Here is a 12,980-nt window from a genome sequence, read left to right as displayed (position 1 = left end):
CTTTGGACTTTCAAAATGTGAAATACAGTAAAACCCCCTTATAACACAGCTCATTATTTTACAGCTTTGGAAATGTGGTGGGCCAGACTGAGTTTCCTTATCACAACGGTAGCTCTGTGGAGTCAATGACTGACGTCATGTGGCATGCCTCTGAGGCTAGTGTTTGCCTTATTCCTTTAGCGCTGGTGTTATAAAGGGGTCCCACTGTGTTAGGGAGTGTGTGTTGGGAAGGAAAGCCGTTTTAGGGTAGAAAATAAACAGTGGTTCAAAATGTGATTGCTAATCAGTACAAAAAGACCTTCAGCGACTGACCTTACTCCCGGAGTCCTTGGCTCCACACTCCCCCTTATCGTACCACCATTTGTTTTTCAGCTTGTCTAAGATGCCTTGTTCACTGAGTTTCAATACTGCAAGGTTTACAGGCGTTCTTCACGTGGGAAATAACATAAATAACATTATATTATGTTATTTTATGTTATTCAAGCTTCAAACTACTTTAAAACTATAGAAAGCGATAAAGCAGGGGGCCCTGGCCACAGAGTAATTTTAGACACTGCAGGCAACCTGAGCATTACCTTATAAAAAGTTAACACTACAGCAACGCTATATTTACCAGGGCCTGCCCATATCGCTTTGAGTAATCGGCACACACTGTTAAATAATGAGGATAGAAAAAAAGGCACTCCTCAGATAGGCTGCGTGTAGTGAGGAGGGTCTCCCCTCAAGTGACAATCGTTGGCGGCAGCTTGCGGTAGCTTTGTGACGGAGGTGTGTTAGGTTTGATCTAACTGGGTGTCTTGTTGTACTTCCAGACAGAAAGCAAGTTCTATGGAGGAGTAGGGAAGGGGACGGGGTCAGAAGGGGAAGCATTTCCATATGTGGAATGAGACAAGAGGATGAATCCGAACAGAATAGAAAATAGATGCTATGTGAATAAAACACCCTCTGATTAGTTGTTCTTTATTTAACAAATCTGTTGCCCAGGTGAAAATGATACATGTCTTCACAAACTCTGAATTCTTACGCACGTACTGGTCTTAGTATTAAAGGTATAATGTGGACCTCTGAATTTTGGATAAGAGGAATACTTTCAACAGTGAGAGAACTGGCCTATGGATTGTTTTTGAGTTACTGACTGGCTGTCTCCCTGATACAGTCATATGTCTGTGGTTAACTCAGATCATCAGAGGTGAACCAGACTGTTTAAAAATGGATTATTAATACAGCATGACCTAAAATGGCAAAGTGACTCTGCCACTGTGGGTAGCACTGTAGAGGAACAGTTTAGATAGGCTGCTCCAGTGAGATAAGACTTCCACGAGTAAGAGGCTAACACATCCCCAGGAGGCCGGGCCACAGCTCCCTAGTGCTCCACCTCTTAAAGTATGAGGACTGCGTTTGGAGCCACTGGGCAAATACGTGAAACCCTACTGGTCCTAGGATAAAGATTTTCTCTCTTAGAAATTTCTTCAGCTGTAAAACGGAAATAATGACCTTTACCCTCTCTTCTTTCTAGAGCTAATGAATCTTAAATGAAGTACCTCTAATAACTTTGGATTGAAAAATGCATTGTATACAGAGGGTGGCATAATTCTATTATGAGGCAATAAACTACTGTGTGTTCAGATTCATGTGAACAATATTGCCAACACCAGTGTATGTTATTCTGAATGCCATTAATTTACAAGGAGGAAAGCAGACACATTTATGTAACTATGAACATGCTGTAGAATTTCTTAGCTTATTTTGGATAAGTTGGAACCACCAACATATCCAGTCATTGACAAGACTTACTACAGTCACAGAGATCTGGCCTCTATCAGACCAAGTCCCCAAGCCTATTTCCTGCCCACCCCTGACCCTTTGCTGTTGAGAGCAAAGGGACCATTTCATCTTGAGATATTCTGAGAAATGTACCATCATTTAAAAATAATATGCAATTTCAGAGCATTTGAGATTTAAAAAGCTATAAACCCTTAGTGTCAGGGAGGTGACACTTTCTTGGTTAGTGCAGGGCTTGGCAGCCAGAATATCTGCATTTTGTATCTATCTCACTAGGAAATTGTGGTCCTTTTATACTTTAAAGTTCCTTCAATCAATGCTCAGAAATGTAGGCTTCTCACATGCCAACCAGAGTTGCTTGGAATGCAAAGCAACAAAAGATAGTCACATAAAACTTTGAGCCTTTTTAAGATATTATTGAAAAAAAAGATATTATTGGCAGTGAAAGTTTAAGTCTTAGACTTTTAAAGGACAGACAGGCCATCTATGGCCCTGAGATCAGTGTTAGAACTGCCTTCTCCCCTAATCCCCACTGTCTGGCTCCCCTTCTCTCTTTTCCCCTGATAATTTTTGGTTTTATCACCACCGTCTCTTCCCCAGTGCTATCCCTTAAGCTAGGCACTGGCATCCGGGCTCAGGATGATGGCAGTTAGCTAAGAATGCAGGGAGATGCTTTCCAATGGCGTATGGGTAACTGATTTCATTGGGACCACAGGAAAAAGTACAAAGCATTTCCTTCCTCCTTTCTGTGCTTCCTCTTTTCTTATCGCAAAGGGCCCAGTGTCCTCATGCTGCTCTCTGACTAAGCCCTTACCAGCCCACGTCCTCCCTCAAGGTACTATGTTCTTCAGATTACTTCATTCCATTTTTCAGTACAGCTGCTCTTACTAGATCTCAGGAACAGAGCAGTCTGATTAAAGGCACTCACAATGAGGTCCAAATAGAGATCTCTCCTTAGAGATCCTGGGTTTTAAAGAACTTTGTCAACCCTTAATTGAGCTAGGTTGATAAAAGTGCGACATGTTAGTTTAGAGTAATGGTTCTCAAAGTGTAGTCCAAGAACCCCTGGAGGATCCCTGAAACCTTTCATCAGAGGGCCTGCAGAGTCGAAACTATTTTTATAATAGTACTAAGATATTCCTTGCTCTTGTCACTCTTATTACCTCATGATGTACAGTGGAGTTTCCTGGAGGCTACATGACATGTGATATCACAACAGATTGAATGAAAAAGCGGAAATTAGAATCCTCTTCTCTTATATTAAGCCAGATATTGAAGAGACTTGCAAAAACATAGAACAAATCCACTCCTCACTAATTTATTTTTGTTTTGGAAAAAATATCATTATTTTTCACAAGAGTAGGTTATTTACGTTAGCATATATAGGGTTTATTATTTTTTAAATGAATTAATGAATATATTCTTTTAAAGTTCTTCAGTTTCAATTTCTGATCTGGTAAATATTAATAGACATAACACACATAAACAAACCTTTTGAGGGTTCCCTATAATTTTTAAGTGTGGAAGGAGGTCCCGGGATAAAAAAGCTTTAGGAGCACTGGTTTTTTGAGGAGGGAAGGCTTTTCCTGAGCTGGGGCCTATTCTAGGCTGCCACCATCCACTCTTGCCAAAACCCAGGCTCAGTATGTCAGCAATTTAGCATTCTATTTCCGACAAATGCCCTATCTATTCCTTAGGTCACCCAGTGGTCTCCACAGAATGGCTGGTACTGTTCTCCACTCTCATGGCCTCCCCAGTTGCAACGGAGGTCACCTTAGCGCAGTGGTTCTCAATCGGGGGTTATTTTGTCCTCCAGGGGACATTTGGCAATGTCCGGAGTCATTTTTCATTGTCACAACTGGGTGTGTGTGTGTGCTATAGGCATCTAGTGGCTAGAGGCCAGAGATGCTGCTAAACACCCTACTAGGCAAGGATAGCCCCCTACAACAAAGCCCCAGATGTCAAAAGTGCTGAGGTTGAGAAACCCTGCCTTAGAGCATCCAGACCTTATCTGATGCCCCAGGACTTGAGAGAAATCTGACAAATGATATATTCCTAGAAGTTTAGTCTTTGGGAAAAAAGTCACAGGGCTTATGAAATCTGGCAGGGAACCAATGTGCTTTTGGGAACTTTTAAATAAAAATGAAGGAGAAAAACAAACATTTCAAGCAGCAGCACAGCCAAGGAGCATAAAAGCTGTAATCAGAAATCACAGATAATACCACTTAACAAGGTTAGGATAGCTGCCAAGAAAAGAAAGTATTTTAAAGGCCAAATCTCCTAGAACTGTACGTTGCTGTGGGGTGGAATAAATTCCCAAAATGGCAGAGAAAAATTGCTTTTATCTACATAATTTTCTCTCTTACTGTACCTTACTGGATGTATTGCCTAGCCCAATCCAAAGCAAGTGAATGTATTGACACCCTCCGTCCAACACACACACACACACACACACACACACATACTCACACTTTAGTATTTTAAAGGAAGTGGAAGGTGGGCATTTGGTCATTTTAAATGTCACTTTCTCCATGAAGCCATTTTTGCTCACCACTCCAATATTTTCTCTCCTTTCCCTCATATTCTACCTTGCCTTATTATTTATGCCCATGTCTTATAATTCCCATCATACTGTGTGCTTCTCAATGGCTATTGTATTTGTATCCCCACCTAGAATAGTTCTCTAAATAAATACTTGTTGAACAGATAACTCTCCTTTAGTATTCTGTTTTTCGGCTTAGTACTTTGCCTAATTATGATAATAATAATCATTATTGGTCAAGTTTAATGATTACTCTAAGAAGGCAGATTTATGATCTCTACTTTATGAGTAAAGAAATTGAGGCACAGATAGGTTAAGCAATTTACTCAAGCCTGCACAACAAATTATGGGGCAGGCCAGAAGGCAAATTAATATGTCTAACTCTGTACTGTGCATTTTCCAATGGAACACATAAAAGGGTAGCAGCCCTCCTTATTTTTATTCTTCAGGATTGGATGTTTCATAACTAATTTTTTCTTTAGGGACCACCATACTCCAAAAAACTATCAACCCGGCAAGGGCATATCTTGCAGCTGGGGCTTTTCATGGTGGCGCAGCAACATGTCTCCAGGAGAATGTCCCAGAGCAATTACTGCAGGCCCTTAACTGGCACCTAAGAGAATTATAAGTCAAAAATATTTATTGTACTCACCTCAATAGAGAATAGAAAGAATTAAACAAATTAGGTCAGATTCCTATCATGGAAATTAGTCAGGTATTCTCCCTTCTGAAGGGCTTGCTATGAACTTTTGCTGTATAGAGCCCTCCCAAGTCAAAGGCATGGGTCAGCAGGCTTAGGGAGAGAACAGGAGAGCTGTGTGATGTAATTTCACGGGGTCTTGGAACGTCCCCCTGTCCGAAAATATTATCCTCACTGGTACCTGAAATTCCACCATGAGAATTGCAAACCTTTAAGTTTTAGCAACATTCCTTGTTAAAATACAAAGCTTCCTAAGAAATGAGAAATGAAGCAAAGAGTAACTATTTACAAACTCCAACTCTTTATTCCATGTTGTTTAAAAAATGTCCAGGAGGGAAAACAATATAAAGTTCTCCTAAGAAGAAAATGGTTTACTGCATCTACATCATAAAAATGTATACGGGTTGTTGATCAGATGGAGAGAGAAAGAGCAAATGTGAATTATATAGTCATTGAAAAGGATGAGAAGGTAGTGCTGACCTGTGGCTGAATGATGATTCCTGAGCGTAGGGAACAGTCATTGAGTGGTATCTATTTTTCTTAATAGGGGTAGTATTGTAATTCATAATGCTTTGAAAATGAGTTCTATTTTTGAAGAAAACATAACTGGCTGATACAAAGTTTTGCTTATCTCTGCCATCCACACCTGGCAGTAACTCAGCTACAAAGGACTGTGCTCACTAATCCCAGGCATCCAGCCCCAGGTGGCAGTTGTCTAGGTTCCAGGCTCGCTCCTGGGAGGTACCAAACCCCCATTTCAAAGTTCAAAGTTATGTTAGCAATAGCCAACATTACATATGGAGACAGCTTTAGGATAAGAAGACCATTTTTTTCCTGTGAAAGTACAAACTGTTTATTCCAAAAAAACAAAGTAACATTTTTGATATGTTTCTAAAGAACTGTCCAATTTATTTTTCAATTTTGATTTCAGGAAATACCTAACATAGGTAGTTTGGAGCCATGTTGGATTCTTTCTTATGAACAAAGAAATGTGGAGAGAGTGATGTGAGGGTGCTGAGTTTCCCCATAGCGGAAAAGAAGTAAAAATGGCTTTGTGAATTAATGACTAAGTTGATTCCTCCATTCTACCATTGTGATCCTGGAAGGGTTGAGATAAGAATTTGTACTATGGATGTGGCTCCGGGCTTGCAAAATATAGAAACCCAGGGTGTAGTACAATTTGTCCGTCTGAGAGACTAAGATATTCTGCTCTAAATGCCTTTATTTCTCCTTTCTGAGCAGGGACATCTAAAGAGCAAATGTCTGTTTAATTAATGATGCCATAAGATCTTCAGTGATGCTCTTAGGAGGGATAGATATATATGCAAATATATAGGTTATGGAGAAAGACAAGGAGATCACAGAGAAGTAAAAGAAATATATGAGCAAGGGTTATATTTGCACAGTTAATTAGAAACCTGCTCTAACAACACAATATCTGGGTGATGAAAATGGAAACTTAGCACAACCTAAGCTGGAAGCCCACCCTGTCACCCTATTCCTCATCCAAACCTCACTCCAAGTTACTAATACTTGCTTCTTTGTACCTAGTGATTCTTTTGAACAACTTTTGAGAATTATCTTTGGCCCAGTGGAGGGAAGAAGGCCATCCTCACTTTCACTGGCTTTTCTACTGAAGATATTTCAGGTTTTCATGGTGACAAGCCATCTTTCCCAATCGCTCACTTGCTTCCCTAGCCTTTTCTGGAGAACTCCTAGCATCACTCAGGAAATCACAGGCATGTACAGGCAGGCAACTACAGACATCTCTGCACAGGTGGGTCTTGATTTATCAAGTTGAAGCCAATTGATGACCAAGCAAGAGAAGATTCTTTGCTGGATGAAAGGATTTACTTTAAGGACTTCTGTATTATTTTCTGTAGATTACCTTGGGAAATGTATAGTGAAGGGATTTACCTCTTCATTTAGTAGCTGTTGGAGGCTGTGGCAGTTCAAAATATGCCCTAGACTACACTAGTGTCTGCAGCCCTTTAAAAACACTTTCTATCCATTTCTTTTCACAGGAGTTTCTGGATGCAGGATTATAAGAGAATGAGGGTTTAAGTTATTTCAATCCTTCTATCCCTGGGTCAGCCCGAGCTTTCTCCACAACCTGGGAGCATGCACATATGATTGCTGGCATTACTGGACTTTGGCCACTCAAGCGACCCTCATTCCACAGGGGCAGCTACAATGATTTGCTGTTATGCAGTGCTTAGCTGCTAGAAGCTCCCTCTGAGAGACTATTTATATCTATGTAGTTCACAAATGTAGCTCAAACCTATTTAACTCCTTGCTAATGAGATCATAATTTAATGTAAGTGCAAAGAGCAAATTTAATAATGCATGCATATGACATTAGGAGTTGAAAGCTGTGAGTCATTTTACTACGGGCTTAATGCTAGTGATTGAAACCTATTGATGAGCATCTGTGCTAAAGAAGCAGACCCAGAAGTCACTTGGAGATATGTGGGTAAATCGAGTGCATTTCCAAATGATAACCTCTCGAATTCAAAGTATTAGATCCCTTGATCCCACAGGTTGTGAATTTCACTGATGGATTTCTGCCAAACTGGGCCTTTGTCCAACCTCCTCCTCTAGAACAGGAATCCAAAATCATTATTGATTGTGGACTACCTCACATAACCCAATCTGTCTGGGAAGACTTCTTTCTCAATTTGTCCCTGACAGAGAGAAGGGGCTCAGAGAAGATGCTAAGCTTCTGGAGAAGCCAGTTTTGGTTAGAATGTGGCCACAGATACTTTCCCAAGTACAAAATTTATATTATTCACTTGAAAACTCTGTTTTAAGATCCATTAAAAATTCAAACTATCAAATTTGTTTGGGTTTTATTATTTATAAATGTGTTTTCTTTAGTTTATCCCAATCACACCAAGAAAGAGAGCATAGACTGAGAAGATAGAAACTGATCTTTACCAGAAACTCACATGACAAGTGTTTCTGAAGATATCTAGTTCATTCCCCTGACTCTAGCCTGAATGAAAATATTCATTAGAGTTTAATCTGATGGGCGCCAGCATCTTCTTTTTTCCCATATAGCCCTCCCTTGACCATGACCCATAGAAAAAGAATCAGTCTTAGCTTACACGCCAATAGATTGCAACAAATGGGGTCTATATATCAGATCTGAAACCAGAAAGATCTGGTTGCCATGCTAGGGCACATACCACCCTCTTGGAGCGCACACTCTAGCATCCACTTATCTGCATTTCCAGCAGTGATGCCAGACAGAACACACTAGCAGAGTCAGTCTCTCTCTCTCTTACTGTCTCTCTCTATTTTTTCAAATGCAAAGTATGGTATTGCCTTATGTCTATATTTTGAGAAATATTTGCTTCAAGGCCAGATGAAATTAAGCTTTAAGGTGAATTTAGCACTTGGACCACACTTTTGCCAGCTCTGACCAATGAGGATTTGTCTCATGTGCCAAGGGCCAAATGCTATACCGCTCTCTAGAAAGTCAAAAGAGAATGGATTTCAATTGTTCTCCATAAAAGAAATCTGCCCCCACCCTGTTCCACCAATCTTAACTCCCACCCTCATTGAATGTATTTCAATCGTTTCAAATCTTTTGTCTTTCTTTTACATGGTTGTCCTACCTTTCAGAGAGTGTGGTTCTATAACCTTCTCTCCAAGTGAAAGGAAAGCAAATGATTTGGTCTTAGAGAGGCAGAAAGGGCATAGACACACACCATTTCACTCTGCCCCTGCAACGGCGTCTTTCCTCTTGGTAATTGTATAACAGCATTCTTACCTTCAGGCTTTTCACTCCTGCTCCTCTTTCTGTAGCTCTGTTGTTGGATATTTGGTCATTATTTGTCAATAAGAAACACATTCAAGTTATCAGGATAACACCCAAGGCAAATAATCATGTCCTAATCATTGAAACCATGTTAAGGCCAAGCAGTCAGTTAAAAAAAAATCACTAGATGGATTAATTTTTAAACATGTTTTCTTTCTGGATTACAATTTTTTTTCCGGTGGTAGAATTTATTCTTTAACACCATCTGGCAAAATCAATGGTTTTGGCAGTCACTGGACTGGTTCAGTTCTTAAGGCAAAAATGTCCCTTGCTTGAAGCAGCCACTTGAGAGAAAGTGAGGGTTTGCTCTTGGGAGGAAGACCTGAGTAAGTTCAAGGAGCAAATTTAGTCACTACTAGGAAAGAAAACCGTCAGGTTCTTCATACTTCCAGGAGGCAGCACCAGCACAGAAACATGCAAACCAACGAAGAGCATAATATACTCACCCTACTCCTCGATCTCAAACCAGTCTCGGTGATTCACGGGAACTTCTTCTAAGACCCAGGAAGTGCCATCGATCTGTAATGATTCTTGCCTACACACATAACAGTGTCAATAAAGAGTCATTGGGATCCATCTTAACCCTGGGTATCCAAAATGTCTACCTTTAGGGATGGCTCCTGCCAATAAAAGGTCCATCTTGTTGCAGGTAAAAGGCAGATGCAGATTCACATCCATTACCCAAGGCCCAAGAATGTCAAAGAATTCTGGGTGTGGAAGAGAAGTGGTTAAGAGACGGTGGCATAGGAGAGGAGAATTGTAGACATACATGGAAGAAGAAGAAATACACACAAAACTGAAGATCTCATTTATACATATGGAAAACACAGTACCACCTCATTCATCTATGCACCACCAAAGAGGAAGCGGAGGGCATTTGGAAATGGGCTGTCCTAAAGTATAATTTTTCACTGTCCTTCAGTAGAAGACTTGCTAAGCAAATGCACGGGATTTTAAAAAAAGATTGCTAGTGATAAGGAATAGGAACATGTTTGAATTTCTTAAGAGAACAAACTCTTTTTGGGTATTTTAAAAGCACCCATGTGAAAGAAAACACAACTAATTTTAATTGCAAGCCATTTTTTGAATTTATTAAAACAAGTTCCCTAAGTTCTTTCCTAGAATCACGTTGGCTAGTTTATTCTAATTCCTATATTTAAAGATAATAAAACTGCATCAATATTCTCTATCAATGTTCTATAAATTATAAAGATCATCCAACCATTTATTTAATTAATGGGAGTTTAACTGCTGTCCCATCCTCATCCTCATCCCTTACTTCCCCACACACCTTACAAGCTAAGGCACATGTTGTGCAACTCTCATTGCAGTCAAGGGGTTCTGAATGGTTCCATTTAAACATGCTGTTCCAATGTTCCCCAAAGCACACAGTGTGCTGATTTTCACCTTGGAAAATATGGATGCTGGAAGTCTATTTAAATCCCTGGATAGAACTACAGCCAGGGCAATTCCGGGGTGAGGTGGAGTAGGGCTTATAACACCTTGTCACCCAGTCACAAATAGTTTGTTTCACTGACCAGACCTCCTCTAGTGAGGTAAGACTACACACGAAAGCTAAGCTGCTGTCCCTTTCCCAAGATTAAGGGAAGGAAGCGCGGGGTGGGCGGGGGGAGATCAGAAGAATTGGAAAGTTTGAGGAGACAGGCAGCTGTGAAGGGAGGCTGATGTGCTTATGTGGTAATTCACCAGCTAAATCCCCATTCTGCTGTGATTCACAGCAACAGACTTTCCCTGGCTGTGTCACAAACCCCTGGTGATCTGAGTTTATCGCTGAAACAACCTACTGGCTCTTAATTACTGCATTTGCACACACATTGTAATAAAGCACTAACACAAAAGGGTGATTTGCAGGTTAAAAATTCCCACACCACAGCTCTAATTTCCATGCTCCTTGCCTGTGTATTTATAGTCCATCAAGGAACGTCAAGTCTGATTTGTTTAGGCTCTGTTAGCCCAGGTTTAGGAAATTGGTAAAACCAAGCTGGTTTTTAGTTTTAGCCTGTAGGTCTGGTTCAGGGCCTACCTTAGTGGCTGACCTTGTCTTAATTCCTTGTATTCAGAAATTAAAATAAAAACCTATTTCATTAGTTTAAGCATATGCACATTTAAAACAGCCTGAAAAGTTGTTGGTTCCTTCCATAGAATAGTAACTTTTTGAGAGTAGGCTTAGAATGTGTAATGTCTCATGCAAGGGGGGAAAGTCAACAATTTAACATAATTGCCCATTTATCATTATTTAAATGTTGCAGAAGAGAGACAGAGAGATAAGTAACACAGGTTTTTCTCCCTCTCCTGCTTTCAGAAATAATAGGTGTGGAAGTGTTTGTGAAAAAGTAAAAGCACTCATAAATGTCAGGCTTTGTGATTACTGTCGTCTTTAGTAATCGGTACTGAGGGCTGGTATGGCTTAAACATGCCATTTGCCTCGTTGTAACCGAGGTAGTTGAGAATGAATCTGATTTGTATGGAAATATATCACATGCAATCAGATTCACATTGCTCATTGGATGAGCAGATGTGATGAATTGCTGTCTGCAATATTATCACAAGAGGTGACCCTGAAATTGAGCAGAGATCTGTGACAGCATTAGCTGTGTGACCTTCTCAAAGTCATCACCATCTCTGGGTCTCATTCTCTTTGTTTAATGATGGTATATTCGACAGTCAATTGTCATGTTAACTGGGGATGGGATACAACAAAGAAGTGTAATTCTCAAGCCGTTTTACTAATGCAGTTAAACTTCACTGATTTGGACTAACAGAGGGGAAGGATGTCTGAATGAGAAAGTGTTGAATTACAAAATAGGTTTGAAGTATGACAGTTTTATTACTTTAAGTCTATTTTGTAATTCAAACTCACTATAAAACATTGCCTTAGTGGAGGTCCTCGTGAGAACTACTTTAGCAGATAGATTTGTAATGAATATGATTATATGTAGTAAATGCTTCCAACATGTGCAAAACGTTTGTTCTCTTAAGGAAAAATTCAACTGACAATTTAGTCTAAACTCTTCATTTGCTTAACAAACCTCTCTAGGCCACAACCCTGATGAAGTTAGACTGTAGACTGTAGCCCCTGTCCAGTTTGTCACAAATTATAAATTAGAGGGCTCCAAATTAATGAGGTTTCACTGCCTTTTCTACCTTCTTCTTCATTGATTTGTTTTTGGCATCACCACTAACGAGTGGTAAAGCAGATTCAAGTTCATCTCTTGCCCCTTCTCTTGCTCACTCTCAGAAAACAGCAGGTAGCAAGAAGGAAGAAGATAAAGGCAAGCTCCTTGATAATCCAGAAACAGAATAAGCGATCGTTGGATTTGCGGCACTCATCATACTATTATCCGTAGTTGAGAAAGGGGTTGACATTTCAAAGGTTGGCTGGAGTAATGACCAAAAAAAGTGATTTGAAAGATGCCTGGCAGGTAGCATTATGGTCAAAGAAGTTGGAAATATTTAGTATCTACTGAAATAGTTTTCCATTTACCTATCAAAAATCAGATAATGTGGAAATCATGGGCTGGCAATAAAGTTACTTGACTTTGCAGCAGTATCAACTGAGGTAAAAAAAAAAATAAGCTTGATTGCTCGTTGTAATTAGCAAATAGCTGGTCTAAAGATTTAGGGGTCTTCATGACACCAACACATTTGGGTGAAAAGTTAAAATTCAGGCAGTTTTTTTGTTTATGTAACATCAAACATCTGGTCATTTGAAAACTTCTGGGTACTTGGCATCATGTGGATATTTTAGAGTCATCTTGATACAGTCCATGGCTCCTTTTAACCATGCTGATTATGAACGATGAATCATAGAACAATGTATCCAATCCAGCTTAATTTTCATTCTGCAGCTCACTTGAATGCTATAATTAGGTTCTCTGTGGTCTGCTAAAAACATGAGCAAAAGACCAGGAAGAAGGTGCTAAATACTCTAGGCATCAGGTTAGCCATTGCAAAACTCAAAGGAGCCAAAAGCTTGGCTAAACTGTCAAGGTCATCAGTTCATACTGGTGGGAAAGGAAGTTACTGGTTTTTGACACATAGTAAAACCTTGATTAATTGGAATCCATAAGGGATGAATGGAAATTTCATTAAGAATACTCATTTTGTTTCAT

At 39.8% G+C, this 12,980-nt stretch overlaps 1 protein-coding gene across 5 annotated transcripts in view; it reads right to left on the bottom strand.

The window, feature by feature from the left end:
- The window catches only part of GRIA3 (glutamate ionotropic receptor AMPA type subunit 3), a 272,052-nt gene that overhangs the window by 9,618 nt on the left and 249,454 nt on the right, over nt 1-12,980 (bottom strand). For 4 of the 5 annotated variants that reach the window (XR_011499627.1, XM_070502043.1, XM_044763538.2 and 1 more), the window contains one exon: nt 313-427. The exons of the other annotated variant lie outside the window; for it this stretch is intronic. Coding sequence is in view for 3 of the 4 variants with exons in the window: in XM_070502043.1 (XP_070358144.1) it covers nt 313-427 (115 nt within the window). In the remaining variant the exon portion in view is untranslated. The remainder of the gene's footprint in view (nt 1-312; nt 428-12,980) is intronic. 5 annotated transcript variants of the gene reach the window in all.

The sequence above is a fragment of the Equus asinus genome, chromosome X, assembly GCF_041296235.1.
Source record: "Equus asinus isolate D_3611 breed Donkey chromosome X, EquAss-T2T_v2, whole genome shotgun sequence".
NCBI classification, from domain to species: domain Eukaryota; kingdom Metazoa; phylum Chordata; class Mammalia; order Perissodactyla; family Equidae; genus Equus; species Equus asinus.
The sequence above is the reverse complement of the archived record's forward strand: the minus strand, read 5'-3'. Positions and strand labels throughout refer to the sequence as shown.